Raw genomic sequence first — 25,682 nt, forward strand, 5'->3', positions numbered from 1 at the left:
TATTTAAATCTTGGCACGTTTAGTCTTTTAATACAGAAACCATGAGGCATGAAGTAAGCCTAGCAGGTGGCGGGTTCAGAACAAATAAGGGATGTAGTTTTCACATAATATGCAGTTAAGCTGCAGAACATCTTACCATAGGTTGCTACAGATGCTGAAGGCTTGTATGGGTTCAAGAGATACTGTTCAAGTTTGTGGAAGGGAAACCTATCCAGGGTGTTTAATACTAAATAGAAAAATACTAAATCTGGTGTAGGAAGTCTCTGAGCTGCAGCTTGTTGGAGGCTGGGAAAGCTTTTGAGAAAGCACCGATACATCCTTCCTCTACTCTTATACCCTTCCCCAGGCATTCACTTTTGGCCCCTGCAGAGAGTAGTGGCTGCAGAGATCTGTGGTGTGACCCATTAAAGCCAAGTCTTCTGTTCCTTCCCAGGAAGCCTCTTTATCTCCAGCTTGTGGGCTTCCATCAGGTTAGAAGACAAGAATAGAAGGGCTGCCAGGCTGGGTCTGACCAGTGGGCTATGACTGAAACAGCCAGAGCTTGGTGCTCTGTGGAAAGAGGGAGCAACTACTGCAGGATGCCCAATTAGGACACTGGGAAAACTTCCTCTAATTGAATATTGACATCAGGTGTAATGTAAGGATATCCATTTGACTTGAATAATCTTTTTTTCTTTGAAGTGTAACTCAACTTTTTTCTTTATCACCTGCTCCTTTTCCTTTTGGGGGTATTTGTGTGGTTTTGGGGACACTGCTGTCTTATGGACAAGTAGCCTTCACATTTAAGGAACTGAAATACCCTATTCTTGGATAAGCGGCTCCTGTCATATTAGTGGTCTTAAGATTTTTGTCCCAGTTTAGATGCCACTATCATCCTTGCAATGAGGATGTTAAACTTACATAGCAGTTACTGAACAGTTGAGAACAGTTAGAAGTTGAGAAGAGCCTGTTTTTTAAAAGTACCTATTCAGAGACCCAGCTACTTTGGTGTTATTAAATATTTCAACATGCCACAACCTTCTATAAGTTTTGACCTATAACTGACTTTAATATTGACAACTGCATCTACCTAGTGTTACTGTGTGGGGTTTTTTAATTGATTTATATTGTCTTAATGCTTCTCTGCTTCTGGAGCTAAACCATCTCCTTGAAAAATTTAGTGTAGAAGGAGATGCCCTAAAATTTGCCAACTCTGCACCACCCCAAAAGTTCTGCAAACTGGTCAACTATTCCAAGGGACTAAAGTGGGGGTGAGGATGGGACCAATCCACTATTGTTTCCTGATCTGGAGGTCAATCTCATCTTCTTCACAACATAGCCCAAGATTTTGTTCTGCCTTAGGACTGTAAGCTGTAGGTAGCTTGTTAGCTCTGTGACCATAGGTATTAGCCAGTACTCCATGGTATATAAGCAGTGATTTGTCATTTAAAGACGTTAAGACTTTGACTCGCAAACATTTCCTATCAGCCATATTTTCACTGTCCTCGCTATAGTGTATGTTCATTTAGCTAGCTGTTCCGAGATTCGGATGAAGGTTAAGTTAGGCTTTTCACTCATAAGCCCTGGCAAATCATATCACAGTGATCTAAGAGCTTTCTGTCATCTGCTTTCTGCTGCTTTAGTTCTGGAGTCATCCCTTCAGTAGCAGAGGTTGCTGAATGGACTGTGTACCTGCTCATTAGCTGTCACGACTCACAACCGAGGGCAGTAACACAAACAGAAATCAGTGGCAAGTGAAGTTCTGAGCTGCGGTGGCTGAGAAACAAAAATCCTGCCTCTTAATTTATCTACTGGGGATAACTGTCATCAGAGGAGCCGGGAACAGAGCCTGGGGTAAGACAGTCTTCAATTGCCCTAGGGTAAATGTTCTTCTCTTCTCCCTAAGCAGTGGGAGAATCCGTATGCCAAGAGAAGGTATTTCTCCAAAGGCACTGGGTAGCAAAGAAAGAGTTTGCCTTTGGATCTAGGGTTACGTAGGTAGTTTCTTGGATTGGAGGCACTGTCTTACAAACAGGAGATGGGCAAGTAGCTGGTTGTTGAAAGTGAATAGTCAGTTTCTCCTGAAATGCTGTTAATCATTGCTGAGTCTTAGCTAGTTTAGGCTATGGACAGTAGGTCTCCAAAAACTGCGGGTATTAAATTACCATTGATGATTTTCAATTTGATGCCTTGGCTTTAGATAGAAGGTAAGTCCATACCCTAAGTTAGCGGATAGCTGAATATCCTGAGCCATGAGCAGTACATAATAATCTGCACGGGTCATTGGAAAATAATTACATTAGTTAATGAATACTAAGGTTAATTAATTACCAATTAATTGCCACAGGTTACAGATAGCTAGTTGCCCATAGCAGCAGTGAATCAGTTACTAGGGTGAGAGGGATACGTTACAAAAAGGGTTGTTAGCTACATTGGTTATAGGCACCTGATGACTTCTTTATGAAAAGAATAGCCCTTAAGATCAGCAAAACAATAGCAAAGCCAACTGTGAAAGCTCTTACAGTGCTAGTACACTGTTCAAACACGTGTGCACCATTACTGAAGTCTGAGGGGGTGACTTACCAGGAACCATTCCTGCAAGAGTTGAGGTTGGGTAGCTGCCTTGTCCAGTTGGGGGAACATGGGGTGGGTAGCCAGGCAAGGTGGTACTTGCCATATCACGACCTGGAAAGGGAAAGAATCAGGGCAGGTGATCAATAGGGATAAGGTCTTTCAATATTGATTTGATATCACCTTTTGTCCCACTGTCACATGACTAGCAGCTTGGTAGGCAAGTGCTGTGCAGCCTTTGTCTTATGTAAGTGCTGTCCATCCACTGACAATTCTGGGGGAAGGTCGTGGTGCTTTTGATCTCACCCTGTAAGGCTGGATGTTAAAACTTAGTTTTGTGAGGCTCAAAATAATTTGTTTTCTTTCATTGTAGATTTTGGATCTACTTTAAATCAAAATGGCCCTGAGCTGGACAGAGAATGGCAGCATAGTTGCTGCCAGAGTAGCTGAGGTCCTGCCTATATGCAATGGATGCAGTTCCAAAACTGTGGTGATGTTGCTTTAGGGCGTGATCAATGCGCAAGACATTGGAAAGTGATCCAAGAGTTTTCTGTGCCTGTCTGTCTTCCCACCTCTCCATTCACCTGATGATGATTTTAGGCAAGTCATTTCACCTCTCTATGCTTCTTTTTATGCTGCAAACTCTTTGGTGCAAGGGCACACTTTTAGTACATTTGCACAGCGCTTAGCATGAGATCAATACTGGTTGACTCCCTCCAGGTGCTAGTGTAATATATATAACAGGATCATGCAAATTAGTTTGAGTTCCACTTCATTTTTATCACAGGTACCAATTTTTGTTAGCAGTGCTTGAAGTCGTAGTATCTTTTCTCCACCAAAGAAGTAGAGAGGGGTGTGAACTGGGTGGATGATTGTAGTTTATTTTTCATCTCTTAGGAAGTGCAGCTGGAGGCTTCTTGGTTGATGCCAGAGGCATTTCCTCATTTGGACTGGTTAGCCTGAAAATGGGCCAGCCAGAAGGGCATTTGCTGTTAGCGCTTATTGCATTTAAATGAACTAAAATCATCTCAGAAGCTGCTGGGAGTTTCAAGCCAAAACAAAAACAAAACCAACAAAAAAGCAAAAAAAAAAAGCAAAAAAAAAGAAAAAAAAAGCTAAATAAATTAAGATAATCTTTCCCCCACAGCTGCTGGGAGATTTACAGCTCAGCCTCCAACGCTGCCTACTGAGATCTCAGCCTGTTCCAGGCATCCAAAGCCTTTCACATTTCCTAGGTGAACTGTCGCTCACCGAGAAGTTTGTGCCATTTGTTGTTCCTTTGTTAAATTTTGTCTCTCCTGTCTGTTCTAACTGGAGGGCTGGAGTCTGATTTGCCTTTAGAAGTGACAGGTTAAATATGGCCCGTTAACACCACTGGAGTTACTGGAACCGTGCTGGGATATGCCAATGAAAGAAGAGTAAGAGTTGGTTTAGCTGTACTAGTGGCACAATGGTAACTGGTAAAGCAGGCCCTGGAACAAACATGGACCTTGGCTGGGGAATCAGAAATAAAAAAACCAGTTATACAGCAAAGCAAAAACTAATCAACATGGAGCATTAACCTGAAGGGAGGAAGTTTCTCTGGGATGAGGTAGGCTAAACCAGTGTCATCACTTTCATAGTGATTCATCTTGACTAAAGATTACTAAGGTGGTTTGCTCAAGAAAAAAGAAATGCAAGGTCATTCTTTCTCCATGAAGAGTTTTCTGATCAGTGGCTGATGTTCCTAGCTCACCTCCTCTTAGGTAGTGGCACAGAACCACCAGACAACAGCTGAGCCATTTTCCAGCCACTCCCCAATACTGATAAAAATAAATATATAATGCCTCAGGGATTTATATTCTACACTCTTCTACTCTTATCACCATCATTCCTTTAGTGATTTGTAGCTGTGTGTTAAGCTACATGATTAGCACCTACTAGATGTAGTACTTTTTTTTCCCCTGACATTCTTTTAAGGCAAGAAAGTTCTATGCTTAAAATTCATGTTCTTTTGGTTTCATTTATTGACTAGCCTGAGAAATAACAACAGGTGATGAGTGAGAAAACAGTGTCACTGAAAAGTTAGAGAGAACATTATGTAGCAGCAGGCGAAATTAATTCATTTTGACACTTCCATTCAGGTGGCAACACATACACACTCACTCTGCTACTCGATCTATGCACATACGCCCCTGTGTTTTTATTCAGACATGAGTGCACAGAGGCTGATGTTCAAAACTCAGTGTGGAAAATTCATTGGGAAGTGATCATCTGTCAAATCTCCCAATCTTGAAGAAGAAGATAACAAACAAGTATGGTATCAGCAACATGAATAAGAGTTCCACAGAGAGACTCTGAAAATGCTGTTACATACAAGCAGGCCCCTTTCATTACCTCTTCTCATTACCAACAGGTAGATAGGATTATTAAATTCTTGTACTTCAGGGCTGTGGCAAAGCTAGCACCTATCCTGCTCATAACATGCTTCCAACTCCAGACATTCTCCCTTCTCCAAGAGCCCTCTGGATGAGGAACAGCACCTTCACCACTGTGACATTGTTTGAGCTTCTGAACACTTTCTCCCATGTCTAATTCTCCATAAGGGTCCTAAGGCAAGTGCCTCTCCTGAAACACAGTGCCTTCTAGGCTAGAGGGTGATCATACATGTCTGCATCCCCAGAGACCTATATTGTTGGAGTCTTGTCAGGAGACTCCTTGGCTTAGGAAGTGCTCAGAGCTCAGAGGCACTTGCTGGCTGCAGTAAGATTGGACCAAGACAGTGCTATGAACTCAAAGTCTTCTCTGCTGTTACTTAATGCTGTCCTACAGGGAGGTTTAGAAATGCAAATCTCACCTGACAAGACAAAGGGAGGATGTTAGGTCAAAAGAGAAAAATAATACAGGAACATGAAGGAGACAGAGGTAAGATGTGTTTCTTCAGCACTAGGAACTGCAGTGTGCCCTAAGACTTTGTCTGTTCTGAAGAAGCCCAAATTACATTCTTTGACAGTGGAGTGACAACAGCCTCAGTGGTCACCTAAAATGATATCCACTGTTTCATCCAAGCACCCCCTGAGCTTCTGCAGCAGTGTTGCTTCAGTCACCTTGCGCAGGAGTTTCCCCTGGTACCTACCTGGAACTTGTCCTTCCTCCACATCCTCCCCTCCACCCTGCTGCTTCTAAGTGCTGCCACCTTCTGCGACCTATTTCTTCTCTTCTGTCCTTCCCTTAAAGGCTGCCTACCTCAGGTCTGTATTCCTTCAGCTGTAAGACATGAATAGTCTCTCACCCACCCTTCCTGGTCTGGACATTCAGACGTGACGCTCTGTTTCTTAACTATTTGGTCTGCTGTGTGAAGGCACCAGCTGACACTGACACTCCAAACCAGGAGACTCAAATGTTGCTCACAATGTAGCTGTGGGAGTGCTCACCAGCTGCCTATGTATTTATCTGACTTCAGGGTTTGTACAACCCACACTGAACAACCCTGTCAGGCCTAGAGCTGGCTGGGCTGGTCAAGCTGCTACCATCTGCCTAGGCTAGCACACAGCACCCTTGCTGGGCCTGCAGAACTCAGGGGCTATGGCTATTGAGGCAACATGGGACTTTGCTGTATGAGTGTTTCTGTAATAAGTCCCAGACCCATCCAACGGGGACACCCAGTTGCTTCTAGGTAGTTACAGCTTCTTTTCCCATTTTATGCTAAAAATGAAGGACAGGCATGAAATCTTTTTTTGCTTCTCCATGGAGCTGAGAACACATGCTGCATACACAGAACTGGATCATGGTTGGTTGCTCTGGTTCCCACTTGCACTCAAAGAGCTTGCAGCATTTACTGGTCTCCCCGTCAGATGAAACTGAACCCGTTGCCTGCAGCATCCCCACTGAGTTCGTGGCCAAGGCCGGTTACCTGCTATCAGAGGCTGGCTGCTGGACTGCCCAAAGTGGGCACCATGATGAAGGAAGGCACTGTAGCAAGGCGTGGACGCATCGTCTGAAAGGGCCATGTGGAAGGGCTGAAGATCAGCCTGCCCAGAGCCGACCGGCGTGGTGGGGGTGAAAGGGGTGAGAGAGGCTCCATGAGGCTCTTGCTTTATACTGAGGGGAGAGGAGAGGTTTTCTGTGGTAGGGTAAGGGATGGACACAGACAGACAAAGGGAACAGGGGGAGGAAGAGGAGGGTGGGGAAGGGAGGAGAGGAAGAACAAAATGGGTAAATGAAAATGGAGTGGTTAAAATCTACAGGGAAATTAATTTAAAAACAAAAATAAAAATAAAAAGGTTAGGAGTAGATCAGAGGAGCCAGTGCTGAGACAACAGCAGTAAACGTACCCGGGGGCTAGGCTCTGACCGCAGGGATGCCTCTGCAGGAGCAGCAGGAGATGAGGAGAATGGAGTGCAGTGGCATGGGAGGAGTGGGATGCAGGAAGAGGAGAGGTGACGAAGGGAACATGCAGGAGAGGGAGGACAGGAAGAAGCGTAGGGCTGGGAAGGAGAAGAATGCTCTGAAGCTTCTGTGCTCCCTTTCCTGCTGCTTTCTCTCACTGGCCGAGGGCACATGAAGGTGCTACACTTGCACATTTTGGCCCAGGGAGTTACACTGCTTTGTCTCTTCAAACTCAAGGTAACCTTCCCCAGGAGAGCAGCACTGTTATGAGCATCTTATTGAACAGGATGCTCATTGTAACAGCCAAAGCTTCTCAAGCCAAACTGTGGAAAAGCTTTGACAAAAAAGGTGTAGCTGAAGTTTGAGTTGGTTAAAATAAAAATGGGACTGTGCAATTAATAGGTGGATAGACAAATAGATCAATCAATTGATCATGTTCACAGCGGCACACTTCGGAGCTTTAAGCATAAAAGCAGTCAGAACTGACTCTGGTTGATCGCACAGTATAGTGTTGCCAGACAGATACCTTGACAGAGAGATATAATGGAGGAGAGGAAAAGTGGGTGACTTATAAGAGGTCTCATTTTCATTGTTGTTTGTGTTGGGCCTCCATTTCTGATATGCAGATTTGCACAGGCACAACAGATACAGCTTTGCAACTGCTCTGAACTTGGCTGCCAAGTAAGAGGTTTGGGAATTGGAGAACTCTGTGACCTAAAGCACGATTACTCCAGAACACCCACCGTTGCTGGGTCAGCAGTAATAGAATCCTGTATTTGAACACCTGAAGCTAAGTATGGATGATGTGATCAGATCCAATCCAAATCATCTAGCAAACCATCCACCCTCAGGTGGACAGATTAAAGCCAATAAATGAAAGCCATCTCTCTGCCATGACGGCAAGTGTTGCCAATGGCCTATGAAATAAGTTAGTTCTGGTGGTTTTGATTTATACAGAGAAATAGAAATGTGACATATAATTAGGTCATAAATCTGACTTCATTAATGTAGGACTGCCTTAATTAACTCTAGGCACTTATTACGAGACTGCAATGCTCACCTAGACAATAAAGGGCTGGGCAGTTTCTGTGTGTGAATGCTGTTTATCCTGAGACATTTGTTTCCTAAAGGTTTGCTACCTGGCAAAAACGATGGTTTGCCATCTGTGTTCTCCAAGTACCTCTAACCTGGATGGCCAGCGAAGGCCTCTTGATCACTGACACTCCTTTGCAGCAAAGACATATGTTCATGGTTCCATTGATTGGGAAGGATCAGTCCTGGCCAAAAGGTGTACAGTTCCTCTTTAGTTAGTTTACTTGTGTGGAGTCTCTGGTATGCTGTGAGGATTGTAATTTCTTCTCCCCTTTTGCTATAGGAAGCTCTGTTTGGCAAGGGCCTTTTGTGAAGGATATGGGGGACAGAAGCTGGAGTGCCTGCTTCTTGTTGCACAGTTAATTAAAGTCACCAGAGTAGGCAGCACATCAGTGCCCACCTTCTGCTTTTTACAACTACAATCCTACCAGTGAGCTTCCATGTGCTAGTGCCAGTCTCTGCAGATGGAGAACCCCTAAAGCTATTTTTCCCCTGCATCCTCTGTCATCAGATGGCGAGGAGTGCACGGATTTACCTTCAGGCCAGACAGGCAGAGTCACCACCAGCAGTCTGGGAGTGCTGAAGCCTTTATCCATATAATGTTGATACTAGATAATTTGGATGAATAGCTCTACCTGCAGGCAAAGGGCCAAAAGTTCCCCTGGCTTTCATGGGCTGCAAGAGAAGTGATATTTTTCAAGGAAGCAGTTTGACAGTCATATCTAAATAAACTAGGGATGCTTTGGTCCTGGGCATTTTCTGGGCTCCTTTTTCAGCTCTCCATCTTGTGGGGAGCCGCCGGGGAGGAAAGGGCAGAGAAAAAGATGGACACGGGAAGCGTGGGTGGGCAGAAGCAGAGGTGCTATGGGCAGAGGTTAATCCTGTTTGCACAACCTCCAGGCACGTTGGGTTTCCTAGTCCCTCCCCTGCTTTATTTCTCTTTTAAAGCATGGAATTTTCAGCTATAATCCTTCCTAAACCACAGCATTTTTCAGGCGCTCTGTGTAAGTGAAACCATAATCTCTGGTAAAACAGACCGCTTAAGCTCCTGTAGCATTAGGCCAATCTGATCCAGCCCCTGGATTTCCGCTCTGCCCAGCCACCACAGAGAGGATTTCAGCCTGAAAGACTGTCTAAAGCCCTTGCGATGGGAACAACAGTGCTAGGCCTTGCCTTGCAAAGCTGGGAAGGGTTAAGGGACCAGGAGCTATTTGTCCCGGTGTTGTGAGGCTGTTAAAGCCCCTGTCAGACTCACAGCAGAGACGAGTCCAGCCCTCTCTTGAACACATCAAGGCTTATGAAGAAAAATTCCTTGCACCTTCCAGAGGCAGCACCATTTACTCAGTGCGGGGGAATAAAGAAGTCAACAGCAACATGGCAAAGAGACTGGGACACAATAATGCTAAACGCTCTTCTCTCCAAGAGTAGTGGAGAGGAGGCAAGAATAAGGTCAGACAGTGAATGATTGCACAACCAAAACTCAGACTTTTATGTGTCTGTTTTTCTGTCTGTCTTTTCCTCCACGCTCAGCAACTGCACACACGTAACTTCTATCCCACGTATCTTTACTGCTGGATGGCATTTACTAATTTTTACTCCTTTGTTGTCCAACTCTCCCCTGACTAAAAGCACCTGAATTCCATCTCCGATGTAACTCCTGCCACTGCTGTGCTGGAATAATTGCCCCAGCAGTGAATTATAGCTCCAAAGTGTGTCAGTGTAGATGAGATCAATTGATTGATCTATCTATCCACCTGTGAATGGCACGGTCCCATTCTTCATTTTAACCACGTCAAAATTCAGCTGCCATTTTTTTGTTTTCATTTCTTTCTCCTTTGTCTAATTTTTCCATATTTGTGGTGGAGAACTTGCCCCTTCCTGTCCCACATCCTTCTAGAGCCAGCAAGCTGCGGAGCACTGCCTTGTTGGCTTCTCTGTGCCTCGGGGTGTCCCTCAGTGAGGCTGCGTCAGAGAGCCCCAAAGGCCGGAATACTGACCTGTAATCAAATGCAGGGTGGAATGAGTCTGCAACCCCTTTCCAAAGCAACTGAAATCTGTTCCTGTCCCAGCCTCCTTTCATCTAAATGGCAAATGATATCCTTGTTTATGAGAGACCAAAAAAAAAATCACCCAGTGTCATGGTGGGGGAAATTTGAAAGGGTCAGCAGAGTGGGGATATGGCTGGAAGCATAGCAGAGGACTACATATTTTGTGCATCTCTTCTTTTTCTGACTGTACTTGTTGAGTTATGGCTGTTTTTCTTCCTTTCTAACCCTCTCCTCTGTTATTCTGGCGGAGAGCTAGAACTGGTGATCTCTGGCCTAAATTCCCCCTGCGAATGAAGGGATTTTGGCCAGACAGGGTGAGAGGAAGATTCACAGCTCTGGGTTCCTACAGAGACTTGTCTCAGCTTTTATCGTGCTGTCTGCTGCTGAAGGGAAGGGAAGCAGAGGGGTTCGCAGGACTAGATAAGCTGCTTGTTTTTCATTGCTGGTTTCCTGGAGGATAAGCTACCTCCATCCGGTGCTCCTTTTCAGTAAACAAAGAATATCAAGATGGCGCATCCCTGCATAAGGGATGGCCTGTACACAACCACTTAACAACACTGCTCACCACCCTGACAATTTTACCCTTTGCCTTCTCCTGGGGTCTCTATCAAATATTCATATGATTGCAGCGCCTCGCTCTTTAGAACACATATCCTTACAGCATCCCTTAGGGATCACTGTTGTATCCGTGAGGAACTGAGCACAAAGAAAACGTACCCAAGTTCATGTAGGAGCCCTGTGCCAAAGCAGGTGTTTAAAATCCTGTGCTTGTACCCACCATTGAAACATCTTTTTCCATATTTGCATTCTCCATTCCTTAGAAAAGTTTCACTGGGGCAAACAGAACGGGCCTGAGTCCTCAGCATTCACAAACTGGTAGTTTACACTACAGCCAGTGGAGTCACATCACTTTATCCCACATGAGAACCTTGCCTCAGATTCTAGAAGTCGTGCAAAAGACCAAACTGGACTGACACTGCATATCTTTTACTTCTGCTTTCTGTCATGTCAGAACCACTGTTTCTTTCATTTCTTAGTTTTCTAGCTTTTCTTTTGCAAGAGCATTATGCAAGTTGCACTGAAGAGAAAAATGATCCTATTTTTTTCCCTCCCCCTGATCACAACAGATCTTTGCTAGAAAAAGTGCGCAAAGACTAATCGGCTTCTCATTGTACCTTTCTTGTCTTCTCTTTGTGTTCTGCTAACTGGACAATGAGCCTTGTGTGTTCAAGCTTATTTCCTGTTTCTGCACAGATCCATCCACGTTCTTAGCCCAATACTTGCAGGTTATTGCCTTGGATTGCTTTCCACTGAGAGTCAAAACTCTTGTAACATCACTGTTGTCAACTTTTGAAATCTATTTGCCCCAATTTTTATAAAACTGAATTTTATAAATCTAGATTTTGTGTCTGATCTGGTGAACTGCTGCTCTCCAAGTAATCTGATGTGCTGACTCTCTATGTTACTTTGGACGGAAGAAGTTTTATAGTCTTCGTAACATGGAGCTTCCAGTAGACCTGTGATCTGGACTTACTCGTTAAAGCTAGTTGTACTGTTTATGTTAATCACTTGAGAACTCCACTGAAGTCAACTTCATGTGGCTCCAAGTACATTTGTTTGCAGATGGAGCTGATGAAGGAAGATGTGCTTTCAAGTCGGGGGGAAGATGTGCAGCTTGTACACTTGGCAGGCAGAGAGATTCAGTGGAGTTTGTACTGTTGCCCCTTTCTGAAGTCCCAGCCTGTCATGCTGGGCAACTACTTCCTGCCTTAAAGTGTAGCATATGCCTATTCCTTGGTGGTCTGGGACTTGAATGTTACCTCTTAAACAACATGCTTTTGAAATATATGCTGGGAAATGTAATTAGAACACATTAGTTTTTCACCCAGTGTTCATTACCGATACCTCCAAGGTTTCATCACAGTGGTATTCTACTGATCATAAGATAGGATAGATCTTTCTGGGTAGCCCACAGCAATCCAAAATTTGCAAAGAAGGACCAAAGACTGCCGAAAGCTCTCTGTTTCTCTGAAAGACTGCAGTGGGCAGTTTGAATTGTACAGGCAGCTGGCCTGCCTAAATCCAGTACAGCTGATGGAGATCAAAAGTTATTAACACCTGCTGACAGGTGTTGCCTAACTCAGATATAAAACACTGTCTTTGCTGTCAGTGGGAAAATGTCTACATCACAAAAATTTTCATCATAGCTATACTTCCTGGATCCTGCATTTAGCCTCAAAAGAAAAGGCAAAAACTGAATTGCTGGGAAGACAATACAATTATTTTCTCTAAAAAAGTCCGTTTTTCACCAGCAGCATAGAATGTGGCAGCCTGCAGTGCTGTCCCCTTGCTGAGGGAAATCAGACGGGTCATGCCAATTCACAGCTGTTGTCACTACACAGCATTATTGTCATTCACTGCTATCATTCACTTAAATGCTAATTTAAGGAAGGTGAACTCCTTATTTCTTTCGGGCCCATTCATTTCTGGGTTCCTCACGTCAGTGTGCCTTTCAAGCCCACAAGCCGCATTCTTCAGCATCATAAAGTGATGTGAAGTGAAACTTCCATTGGATGCATGGAAATAGTTTATGTGATTGCCCCCTGCTATTCCTGTCTGTTGCAAGGATCATTCATCTGACCATCTATCACCCTCAGCCATTTGGTCCTGGAGAAGAGTAGTAACACCTTTTGCCTTTTCAAATTCCTTGACTAGATAAGAAGATGCTATCTCTTCTTAGGGATGAGAAACAACTGATGAAGTTGGGAGGTCCTGTGGACTTCTACTTTTGCCGATTCCTCATCTTGAATAGAGGAGAGGCTCACTCTCAGGAAATACCTCCTTCATTTTGATGAGGCAGGACAGTAACAGCCTCGTAGCAGCCACGTGAGTGATTATCATATTCCATTTTGGGGGCACTGGGGCGCCCAGCGATGTGCCCCTCTGGCTGGCTGCCTGCTGGCGGCTGCAGCCGTGGTGCTGTGCCGCAGGGCGCGGGTCTGCATCTCCAGGGGTGGCCATCACCAAAGCCAGCCGGAGGCCTCAGCGGGTTCTTACTGAGGTTTTCCTAAGTCAGCTCAGTCACACCCTGACCGGGGCCATTGCTCACTGGTATCAGAGGCTAAAGAAGGTTGGAGCAAGGCAGGGAATCTTCACCAGTACCAACAAGGAAAAGGGGAAGGAAATGCTCCCCCTCTCAGCGTAATGATATAAGTACAACTGAACGTGATGGTCAGTTTTAATTATGATTTAAAACAGCAGGCTGGATCAACTTGTTTTACATGTGCACTGTGATGCTGTTGTCTAAAAGGTTGCATTTTATGGGTGGTAATAAATATTCTGACAAATACAAAATTTACACTAAACGTGGTTATTTCAGTTTTTGCTAAGTAGATGAACTACATCTGTGCACATTTATTTAAGCAATTATGCTGTTTAATATAATTTGTCTTTACATGTTATTACATGAGAAAATAGTGAATGATGAGTCCATATTATTATTTTATGAGATTACTAACTTTTTACATGTGATCTGTGTCAAGTTATATTTGGTTGGAAATTAGAATTAAATTAAAAACAGTATTTGTAATTATTCATGCTAATTAAATAAAATGACCACAAGTTCCCTGACTTCCTAAATATACTAGAACAGAAAATGCAAACCTTTTGAAGCAGGTTTTGCATTAAAAATGACTAATAAATGAAGAAAAAAAAAAATATATATAAGGAGACATTTCAACTGATTTTAGAACTAATAGATCTCATCCTTTCACACCAAGCTTAATTCATTTACTGACAGAAGAAAACAAATTTTTTTTCAAATCCTAGTTTGTTTCTTAGTTTTGAATGACCTGGTTATTGAACCGAACAAAATTCTTTTCCATTCACTCACTAGGCTGAAACGAAGGAAATAATGTCTTTTCACCTTGCAGGAGGCTAAAGTTCTCAAAAGATTGTTTATCATTTCAGAAAAACTTTGGATCCAGGTGTCTAGCCAGTGATTTCTCTATGCTCAGCATCACAAGTTTCTTGAAAACTTACATAAAATCAGATGCTGTTTAAGTATCATTTTTGTACATCTTTCAGATATAGCAAGTAGCCTTTATGTCAGTATTTCCAATTTTTTTTTGCATACATTCATGTATGAATTTGAAAAAATAACTTAAAATGACAAAAACTCTGGTCCCATGCCGAAAAGGGAAGGTCTGGAGGAGATTTAGACCAATGGGGTTTGTGGTTTTTTTGGTGCTTTTGTTTGACACATCATGAGCTGTCATCAGGATTTCGCACTCTGGCTGATACTTGTTGCTTTAGGGAAAAGTTTCTTTCCCAGAGAGAAGGAAACGTTTTCTGTATAGGATGCGGTAGCTGTTTTGGTGGGTGGTGTTGATTTTAAAAAGTTACCTATTGCTGTTAGTAGGTGCTAACCGTAGCATACAAAGCACTCAGAAACTGCCTCACAGGACAAGATGGGGACACATACTCCCATTTTCAGTCAGCGGTAGAAGTTCCTGAAGTGCTTTTTTTGCCCCGTTTCTCTTGGGCTTGTCTTTTACCTTTACTTTTTTTTGCAGATCTCACTGGTTGTAGTGAGCTGGGAAACATGGTCTGATTAGTTAAAACTGCCAGGATTCAGTTAAGGGAAGTTTTTTCTTTACCATTGCTGTAATTTTAGGATCCATCTAGTACGTAAATCCTCCCCTTTAGTAGTCTGTTAATAAGAACATTTCAAACCATACCTTAAAAGTTCATTGCGGTTTATTTCCCATAGTGCTACCTCTCTGTTGTGTAACTTCTGGGCTAGATAACTGAGCTGGAAAGGACTCTGCTCCCAAACTATCAAAGTCCCCAGAGCTCAGAACCTGATCTGAAGACACCTCACTTCTTTCATGCATGCCTATTCCAAAAGATGTGGCTTCTGATAGTGCTTAAAGAAGGATCTTAATCTTTGTTCCCAAATTATTCAAGGCTTCTGAGAACAACCTTGTGCTTTTAAAGTACTCCTGTTGCTAGTGCCAAAATCTTGAGGTTGTCCTCCACTCACCTCTGGGTGTTAGCTACCGAGTACCTTCCAAACTCAAAGATCTATGGAAACTACTGAATAAAAGAAAGCTATTGAGGTTTTCTGTGTTTACTTAGCCCTGTACAGGTTTATACCCATCTGCCTGGGCCGTTTGCACTCAATAGAAATAACCAAAGTAGAACATCTCTGAACAACAAAATTCTTGTCTTGGTGTTGTGCATGTACTGCACATACTCGCCATGTTATGTTCGAGCTTGGATCTTTGCTTCTAGGAAATCTGACTGGGGTTCAAAATTACTGTCCAGGGAAAGGTGTCACAGATCTACGCCAATCTAGCGATGATGGCCATGCAACATCAAGGCAAGATGTAGCTGGCTTACTGCATGAAGGAAGAGGGGAGATGGTGTTCTCAGACAGTTCTTAGAGCTTTCTCTGATACTTCAGAAGGAAGTTGAAAATTTCTGTGTTGACTGTTCTATATGATGGAGAGCAGGAGCATGTTTCCTAGCCTAGTGCCCAACTAGCCCCCAAGTGTCAGCTCACTCATGGAAATGCCTTGCAGGTACTTACTGGGGAGAAATAAGGGTGACCTGCCTGCTCCATACTGAACAAATGTTCTTGTTTACTTGCTTTAGGAGATATAAGTAATAAATGGACCATCTAAGATGCATCAGATAGAATAATTGTCTGAAAGGGAGAGCTTGATATTGGCAGTACTAGGCAAGGCTGCGCTGTACCTAACTGTGATGCTAAGCTCTGTCTTGGAGTAGATGCCCAGGACTTTGGGGAGGTCCATCCTGCATGTTGGGGAGGGGGCTGCCTGCTCTGCAGCATTTCTAGCTCTTCGGTTCAACAAAGCTTACAAGCAGATAAGGGGACTTCAGCAACACCTGTACTCAACTATCTCACCAAGTTCCCAGATTTCAGGTAGCCATATATTGTTGAGGTTTTGATGGCTTTTGGAGGGGTATATTCTCAGAATGGTGTGAGCTGAGAGAGCTCGCTGAGGAAAGCTAGTCATGAGACAGAGAGTGGAGAAGGGCTTTCTCTGAAATATTCAGAAAGGGCAAGAATCCAGGGCTGGACAGCTTTGGTTTGGAAGGAGCTAGTGATACTTCTTTCTGTCTGGCAAGACTGAGCTGAGGAGACCATCTTGTAGACTGAAGGTAAATCTTACACCCTGAAGTGACTGCACGCAAAGTTTGTAGCCTGTGTGGGTGGATTTTTGTTTCACATCTCTTTCTGTTATCACCTGGGTTCACAGACTGCCCTGCGACAAGAGCAAAGAGGCATTTCAAAGATAACACTATAGCAGCAGAACAGGCAGCCAGCAATTAAGTACTCGCTCTTACTCCAGTATCCCTTCTTGGGAGAGGAATCTGGGCGATACCAAAGAAATCTGCATGCTCCCAGCCTCTTCCTTAATTTCCTGGCCAGGGTAGATCAGGAGGCAGCACTGAGCTCCTCACCTCTCTGGTCCTTCCTGAAAGCATTGCCCAGCCCCATAGCAAACATATCATGAATCATTCATCTTTAATAGATTATGCAAATTGAGGACATCAGATCAATGAAGATCAATAACTGCAACCATTTAATTGCCAGCAAAAACATTTTAAGAATGAGCATTATCTGAAGTCCTTTCTTGGGTAATGGCATCATTAATCCAAACATTGGATCCTGGCCTAAGTGTAGAGGAAAAATTCTCCGCCCTTCTTTCCCTGCTGCCTTTCAGGGTGTTGAGGGTTTTTTTTCCATTTTCATTTCCAGTTTCTGAGTTTCCCCATCATTACCACCAGTGAACAGCTCCCAACGCTAATAGTTCTGCTTTTGTTACTCTGCGCTGATTGAAATGTCGCATACAGATTGAGATGTTAGTGCTAAGTTGCCACCTGGGAATGTCAAGCTGGGTCTGAAATGAACTTTTCTCACTCTTGGATCCAGATGGATCTGATGGGGATGTTCTTGAGCTGAGCTGGGAATGTTGCAGGGAACAGAGTGGGGATGGCACTAGGGTGGGGGCAAGAAGATTTTCTGCCTCAGCCCACAGCCTCTTCTGCAAGGCCAAATCTCTCTCCTGCTGTCCCCTTGTGACAGTCCTGTCCAAAGCTTGTGCAGTGTCCTCAGCCTTCAGGAATTCTGCTCTCATATTAACATGCTGGAATGCACCATCTTCACTGAGGCAGAAGGACTAAAAAGAATTATTTTAATGGCCCCTTTGAACCTTAAACTCTGATTTTAGTTGTCTCACCTTTACATCCAGCTATGGGGATCTGCCTTCCATGAAGGAAGGAAAGCACTACTATCCAACTGGCTTTGCACCCCAAAGACAGGGAAGTATTTCCTGTAAGAGATGTAGAGCTGCTAAATAGTAGATGGACACCAGCTGAGCTTTGTCTTGCATATGCAAATGCAAAGAAACGTGGAGCAATTCTGCCACAGCTGAGCCATTTTTTTCTGGTTGGCTAAGAAACTGCATGGCTACAAGGATCCTGGATCAAGCCTGATAGTAGTAAAAGCCATGAAAAAAAGTCTGGGAGTAGCACGCCTTCTAGACGCTTCCTAAATAGGCAGTTTGCCTCCCCATGACTCTCCATGAAATTTTGCAGACCTCACACTGGATCGCCTCTGTATTTGGGATAACAGCTACTAATCCTGCCTGGTCCCGAAGTTTTGGGTAGCCAAAATTTGCATGCAACAATATGCCTTTGCTCAGTGTTGACCGAACAAGCGATGACTGCCTGCCTCAGCCAGGAGCTGCTTTGACCTCAGGGGCTATTAGCTGCGGCTGCTGCAAGAAAAAGTTGAGATTCAAATGCCAGTGCTCTTGACACTGTGCCATGACAGGACAGTTTTTTGGCTAAGAGGCAACAGCTCCTTCCCTTGCTAAGAGGACTTACACCTCTTTGTCATGAGTTATTTCTCAACTTCCACCGCGAGGTTTCTAGAGGGGCCACAGCATCTGTAGGGAAGGAGGGATGTACCAAACGGGCGAGGTGCTCGGGCCTTGCCAGCTGCCTTAGCTACCTGGGAGGAGATGTGCAAACCTGTGGTAGCTGTGTGGGCAGGGACCAGCGGCCACTAAAGCCTGAGAAGAAGAGCTGTGGCACCAGAATACCTCCTTACGGCTCTAGACACGCACGGGGCAGGCAATCTAACACTAGCATCAGGGTGGTGTGCCCCATGGCCCCAGGACGGCCCTGTGCCGCACAGGTCCTGCATGTGCCATCAGCGGAGAGGAAGCTTCTGTGGAGCAGCTGCTGCAGGAATTGCCTCCTACTTGTGTGCATCCCAACCCCTCTGCTGTCATGCACTCGCTCTCATTCCCTACTCTCCCAGACACACCTGAGTTTCATGTGCCCGCATGTGAGGCAAGGAGGAAGGCTGTGAAAAAAATCTTTTGCCAGCTGCTGCTAGAGACTCATGGGCTTAAGGAAGAAGTTGTTTAGCAGTCACAGTTCAGCAGACCTCAGTGTTTAGTTTGCAAATGCCCCTTCCAAATGCCAGGGCTGAATAAAACTTAAATTATTGTTTCTCCTGAAGAAAAGCAAGTGTGGATCATGGGTAAGCCACAACCCTCTTGTTCTCAGACACAAAGGCAAAAACCACAGTGCTTATTTGGACATGGCTGTCCTCCACCAACATCCATCCCTAAGCCCCATCTGGGCACACAAGTTCCTGATTCATGCCTGGTTTGCCTGTCTTTGCATCAGAGCTGGGCAGCTCTAGGTGTACCCAAACCTGCCAGTACTCTGAATGTCAAGCTTCTCTTGAGCCCTTATGTCCTCCACAGTCTTTCTGTCTCTTTCCATGTTTGCCACAGAGGGATATCTTGCATTAGCAGAAAAAGCAGAAGCTAATGGTGATGAGGGAAATAAATAAAAAGCTTGGTTTTGCTGTTCGGTCAGGCAGCTTACCGGTCACCACAGGGTACGTCTGGGGTCCTGACACATTTGTCCCCAGGTCTGGGTTAGCAGAGGTGGATAGACTTGATTTGACTTCATCGAGACCAGGGGTCAGAGCTGGGAGGGAGTACTCATTACCCTGGGGAAGAGAGCAGAAAGACAGCTCGCTATTGATGCGCCAGGAGAAAGGGAAGAGTGTACAGATGGGGGGGAGGAAGAGGAGAGATGCAAACCCCTGCACAGATGGAAGAGGAGGAGAAGGAGGAAACAGAGAAGATGGGTTGCGGGGGGGAGTTGCGGTTCCTAGGATGAACTATACCACCCGCTGTGTGCTGCTGTGAAGGGGAAGAGGGGTGAGGGATCTGACCCGTTACTGCAGTACAATTGAGACCCAGTTCAGTGCTGTGGGGATGGGGATAGCTGCCTGTGCCAACCCAGGGGAGAAGAGAGGGGAAATCCACATCTCCTCCTCTTGGCTGAGCGGAGGCAGGAGGTGTTTGCCCTGGTGACAAGGACAGCTGGAGCGGAGGGCTGCAATGACATGACTGGGACAGGCGGGCTGTAAGAAGCAGCCAGTGTTGGCCCACTGTAGCCAGGCTCTCTGCTGAGTTGACTGCCTCCCCTCCGCTGTTACCTCTGTCCTAGCTCTTTAAAAACAAACAAAGAAGCCTCATCCCCTGCCTCTGTCACTCTGTGCATTGGGGTATGAAATTGGGGAGGGGGGAGCCACATGGCTAACAGAAGGGTGGGAGGGGGAGAGCCATTGAATCTGAAAGGGTATCCTGTCCGAAAGGTTCTGGTAATTGCCTTTTTATTGTGGCAGCCTCCGGACCAGACGCGGGAGCTGGAGAAACTGGGAAGGCTACAAAACAGCAGGAAAAGTTGCTCTGATTAATATTACGTTAAATTAAAACTGATTTTCTGCTCTTTCTGCTCCGTTTTTTTCCATGCGCTTCCCCAACCCCCTCCTGACATCTCCCCCTCCTCCAGCAGGCTCCCTGCACGCTGCCCCCTCCCCGCCCCTGTCCCTGCTTGGCTAGGACTGCCTAGTCATTTCCAATTCCTTCTTGTATTGATCTTCCTGTAGAAATCAGTTTTGTAATTAGCTGCAAATTAGGCCTTCTACTGGGGGTGAGCCTGCCCCCTGATTTATCACCAGAGTAATTCGCTGTGATCGGAGAGAAATTAAAATGAACTCAATTAGGCTTCGGATTTGCTTTATGGGCCCTGCTCAGAGTTTCAGGGGGAAAAATGACTGTGCTGGTGCTTAATAGTCTAATGAAAGTAAATAAAGGTTATTCATTGTAATAAACCCAGGGACTCTGGGATGAAGGGAGTCCACAGCCAGCCTCTCCTTCTCTTCCTTTGTTGGTTTATGGCTTGGGGCGGTTTAAAAAGACTTTTGATTTTCATTTTATTAAGACAAACAGCTTTTGGGATAAAAGGCCGGGGGAGCGGGGGAGTAAGGGGGGCAGAGCTGCAGAAGTGCAGAAAACTAGGTTGGAGATGGGAGTCAAGTCTCAGCTTTGGGCCATGAAGGAAAATGCTCAGTTAAAGCCCAGCCCTGTGGCTCGTTGGTCACCAGTGTGATCTGAGAGTGCAGGAGCTTCTGTGCAGTGCTGTGTGCCGGTGAACATGCATGGCGGTGTTTGCACGTTCAGGGCAAGAGCGTGCCCGCCTGCCTGCAGGAGTCTGTGCCAACGGAAAGGTGGACATGGGGATTTAGGGAGAGCAAAGTGCGTGCGTACATGGCAAGTTCATGAGATGAGGTAGAACTTGTGTACACATGTGCATCGGCACAGTGGTATATTTACAACTAGAAAGTGCTGTAAAATGTAAGTGTGGTGTATGTGAAATAACAGGTCAGTGTGAGAGCAAGGGGTGAGTGAAGAGGGAGAGAGTGGTTTCAGTGAGACAATCTCCCTGTCATCATCCTGTGGGTGCCCATTACTGGGCCAGGCCCTCACCTGCTCAGATTTGATGTGCTCTGATGTTTGAAAGACGTCTGGGTAAGAAGGACGCTCAAAAACTCGATCTAAAGCTTCCAGCTGCTGCTGGGTGAAAGTGTCGCCACGAAGGTGCTTCCGTAAACTGTCCACGCTGCTCTGGGAATCTCCATTGGGAACTGAGCCCTCGGATACATCTGCAGGGCACAGACAGAGAAAACAGGGAGTTAGCACCACCCTGGCTGGGATCAGCAAGGGATGCAGGAAAAGGATGGAGTGGGAAAGAGTGGGGCACTCCACCTCCATCCAGGGAGCTGTGCCGCTCCTGCGGGAAGCAGGGGCTGAAGCACCCAGGCGAAGCCCTCTCCTGTCTGCTGGAGCTGCCAGGCTGCTCCCACAGGCTCTGTGGGACAATCCTGCCCAGGATGAGTGAGGCTGTGGGGAATGGTGCTTGGCTCAGAGATGAGTTTCGGTTCCGCTGATTTTCAGTGTTAAAAATTGCCAAATCTCCATCGCTGAGCATAAAATGGGAGCAAAGCAGAGCGATTAGCATCGCTGGAAGGCTACCGGGAGAGGCAGCTCATAGAGAAACCAGCGTGCTGAGGGTGGGCCTGTACTGGAGAGGGCTGAGGATGCCTGGGATGGAGAAAGGGCTCTCTTACAGCTTGGAAGTGAGTCAGTCAGTTGTACCTCCCCAGTCCCAATAGAAGTTATATCTCTGATATAATTTCCTTCTCATCTGATCTTATCCTGTTGTACCCCAGATGAGTCTTTCATCCCCTCAGATAACAGGAATAATCCTGCTTCTGACTCCATGTTTCACCAGAGACAAGTCTCTCCCTGTGGAGCATCTGCCCCATCCAACATACGTTGGTTTCTGTTATGATCTCTGTCCCATTCTCCTATGTGTAGCTCGTGATTTATCACAACCCATATCTCTGTTATAAAACTCCCTCCAAAACGAGATGAATCTTTGTCTCTGTTGGTCCCCCTTCCTATCCAAAATGAATTATTGTATTACAAAACCTAGTCCTACTCTGTAGGAATTGGCCTTCCTGGTATTCCTTTGTTCTTCCTAGGAAAAAAGCCCTTTTCTGGTAGAAGCATTGCCAGAAGTGCTTCTCTGTCCCTGCAACAGACCGCTGACACAGTTCAGTCTCACTGCAGCGCCTCCTGCCATGTTCCAGGTGTCTCTGTCTCTGCTGTGCCATCCCACATCTCTTACAGCCCACTCATCCCCTCCGAGGTAAGCCCGTTATAAATGCCCTGCCCCATCCAAAGTGAATCTTTCCTTGTGATAAACCATCTTATCACCCACCTGTTTTTGTTTTTTTTTCCCTGTTATCCCCCAACTCAAATGAGGTACATTTATCTCTGTTATAACCCCTTTTTATCTGGAGTGAGTCTCCTGCTATTAGCATCTGTCACATCCAAGGTGAGTCTGTCTGTTATAACCTCCTGTCCCAGCTGAAGTGAATCTTCCTTTGTCATAATCCCTCATCTCATCTGAGGCAAGTCTGCTCATTATAATCTTCTCCAACTGTGCTGAGTATCTTTCTGCTGTCACCTCTCAGCCTAACTTTGGTGAGACTGGTTATAATCCCCTGTCTCATCCAGGCTGATGTACCTTCATACCCTCCATGCTGAGTCTCTACCTACTGTGCTCCGTCAGACACAAGGCTGACCTGAAATCGGGTTCTCCCTCTTGCGCTGTGATTACCTTCCTGCTTTTTCACTATTATTCCTCATACTTCAGCCTTTCTTGGCTGAAGTGGTGGCTCCCAGTCTGTGAATCTCAGAAACTTGCTGTCTGTCTGTCAAGAAAATGGTTGAGGGATCTGCATAGACTTCTTCCCTGACTCCATGAGACTGCGAGGCACTCGTGGGCAGATGATGTTCCCGGGAGCCTGGATTGGCACTTGCTGTGCAACGGACAGAACCGTGCCACTCCGCCACTTCATCTTTTAGCTTGTGGATGGTGCCAAGGCGGGTATTTTGCTGGCACAGTTCATGGCCAACTGGTGGCCCAGAGTTATAACTGAGCCTGCTGCCTTCTGGCTATGAGATATATCCGTTTATAGGTGATTATACGATATGATATAATCAATAGTACATTATATACAGTAACGTAGTACAGTACCACTCACAAGACCATAGAAAATATTACATATTGATTTGTCCTGGCCAGCAGCCTTCCCTCGAGCAGCCCCTTCTCTCTTTCTTTTCCACCCCTAGCCAGAGCAGGGCTGTTCACTGGCACGGATCCCTGGCATTTTCTCCTCTCCTCAGGCTTATCTGCACAAGGGAAATCTCTCAAGTTCCCGAAAGCTGGAGTTCATGACAGATTTGACTAAGAGAAAACAAAGCAAAGATGAGGCTTGGTGGACTGCACACTGTGTATGTCAGTGCAGTTTTCATGTTTTAGATGGACTGGGCTGGTACTGCAGGGAGTGGCTTTCAGGAGGACTAGGGTAGCTTGAGGCTCATGCTGCCAGTTCCAGTAGGCATTGCTGTCCGGTCCTCCCTGCAGAAAGCCGGCACAGAGCTCCGGGGTCCAGGCTCAAGCAAAAAAAAAAAATACTTCTTTCTGTAACAGCACGTGTCTCAACCTGTCTGCAGACTGTAAAGCTGTTTGCCTTTGAGGATTTTTCCACACGTGTCAGTCAGTGTGCACGACTGTGCACACCATGGTGCTAATACATGTGGGTATTTTTACAGCAGATCATTATTCTGATATTCTTTAGATTCTGCATCACTGTGCATGCCTCTGAGCAGCCGTTCATCTGCAGCGGCTGATTTAGGCTATGTTTGATTTTCAAGAATGGCAGCCCTACACCATGCATGGCGTTTGGTGTGAGTGGACGTGTGTTCACGTGTATGCTAAAACTTCCGTTGATTGTAATTAAACCAGATTTTACACTTAGTGAGTTGCCCTGGGTGGTTATACAGATTGGTGCACACATGCATGTGTATTTGCAGTTCTTATCTGCCTGCAGAGCCCTGTGCACGCATGTCTCCTGTGTGTGCACAGGCCATGCCTTTGTGTGAAGAAGCTGAAACCACAGCTTTCCCAAGTCACTGTAGGAGTCTCTTTTCCTTCATTTATTCAGGGGCCCTTCAGATCTTGACAAATCTGTCACTCTAAATTTGCGAGAGATTATGGTGCTCTCTCCCTAGCACGGAGAGAGGTGATATATGATATCTGCTGCCCCTATTGATTGCCTGATCTGGTGGCAGAGGGCTGGCGAAATGAACTTGAAATGAACATCATGCCTCAACTCATTGTGCGTATAATACACTACTTAATCCCACATTTTTGAGCCGCTATGGAATTCAATTGATCAATCATGTCCCTCTGATAGTACTGTTTTAGGGGTTATTGCTGCTCTGCTCACTGACCTTTCTATTTATTTATTTATTTGTGACAGAGTGTGTGTGTGTGTGTGAGCGCGCGCGCGTGCATGTGCTTATGTGTATTTGGGAAACTCAGGACCGGCTGATAAGAAGGGACCTGTACAGTCAGTGGGAAATTAAAGAAAAAGATGAAGGGAGGAGAAGGGGAAGGAGCAGGGTTAGATAAGAAATCAGAATGATCAAAGCAAGCAAATAGATAGGGAGAAGTGGAAAAGCAGTACAGGAATCTGGATACAGGGCAGGGGGTAGTCTGCCATGGCCTAGGCTTTAAAATCTACAAAAGAAAAGAAACTTTTGAGAGAGACCTGTAGGCTACCTCAGGGTGGGCCTTGTCCAAACTGCTTGCACTAGTACTGGACTTAATAATGGTAGGGCATGCAAATCCCAAACTTCGCAGAGCAATAATATGACCTGTGCATAAGGATTTTACTTACAAAGCAAAGTTTCAGAGAGGTGATCCTGAAAGACAGATTTATACATCTTGTGTTGCTAACACTGAGACATTCACAGTCATAGATCATTATATTTTCTTCAAAACCAAGGGATTGTAAATCCCCTATGTTTGTTTTCTGGTGTCAAAACCTATAGAGGATGCGTTTTCATTTTTTCCCTGAAACTGCAAGGGACAGGCATTTATATCTGGGTTTAGATCAAGTCACAATTCTCATCTAAGCATATGACGGTGAGCTGGACTATCAGGAGAAGCCTCAAATACAGTACACCAAGTATGGGAGCTGGCAACTGCATAGATATGAGCAAAGGTGGCAGTAAGGAGCAGAGGAGACTGGTCCATCAAAGTGCTGTGGGTGAAAGTGAAGGGAGGGCTCATGGGGAAAATTTGGGTTGGGGAAGACTAGCAGATCCCATGGGGAATGGCACTGTGGTGGGCAACAGTCACTTCAGCTGATGAAGAACAGTGCTAGGAGTAAAAGCTTAAGGAACGGGGATTTGCCAAGAAAGCAGCTCTTGGAAGGGGTACCGTGGTGAAGCAAGGCTTCAGCTGCAGGAGAAGTCTGGGGGTGCCACCTGGATAACTGCACTAGCTGTAGCATTAGGAAGCAGCATCACCTTTCCCAGTTCCCTTTTTACTGGAGAGGGAAACTGTGTGGTGCTGTGACACAGGGACACCTCTCTCTTAAATCAGAAGTATCTTAACAGTTTGAGAGGTGAACCATGGCCTCGGTCACAGTGTCCCTCACAAGAACACACAGTCACTGTCAGCACGATCAGGACTGGCCTTGCACATGTGACAGGAAACATCTCTCCTCCTGAGGGGCTGCTGAGGGAGCACACACACACACGATGTTCGGCGTAAACCTTCGACACAAGACACAGAAAT

At 45.5% G+C, this 25,682-nt stretch overlaps 1 protein-coding gene across 1 annotated transcript in view; it reads right to left on the reverse strand.

Moving 5' to 3' along the window:
• The window catches only part of PAX2 (paired box 2), an 84,047-nt gene that overhangs the window by 8,674 nt on the left and 49,691 nt on the right, over window positions 1-25,682 (reverse strand). The window contains exons 5-7 of the mRNA XM_056352296.1: window positions 20,951-21,126; window positions 18,996-19,122; window positions 2,563-2,664 (exon numbers count right to left, since the gene is read on the reverse strand). Coding sequence (XP_056208271.1) covers window positions 2,563-2,664; window positions 18,996-19,122; window positions 20,951-21,126 — 405 coding nt within the window. The remainder of the gene's footprint in view (window positions 1-2,562; window positions 2,665-18,995; window positions 19,123-20,950; window positions 21,127-25,682) is intronic.

Source organism: Falco biarmicus, chromosome 9, assembly GCF_023638135.1.
Source record: "Falco biarmicus isolate bFalBia1 chromosome 9, bFalBia1.pri, whole genome shotgun sequence".
Taxonomy (NCBI): Eukaryota; Metazoa; Chordata; class Aves; order Falconiformes; family Falconidae; genus Falco; species Falco biarmicus.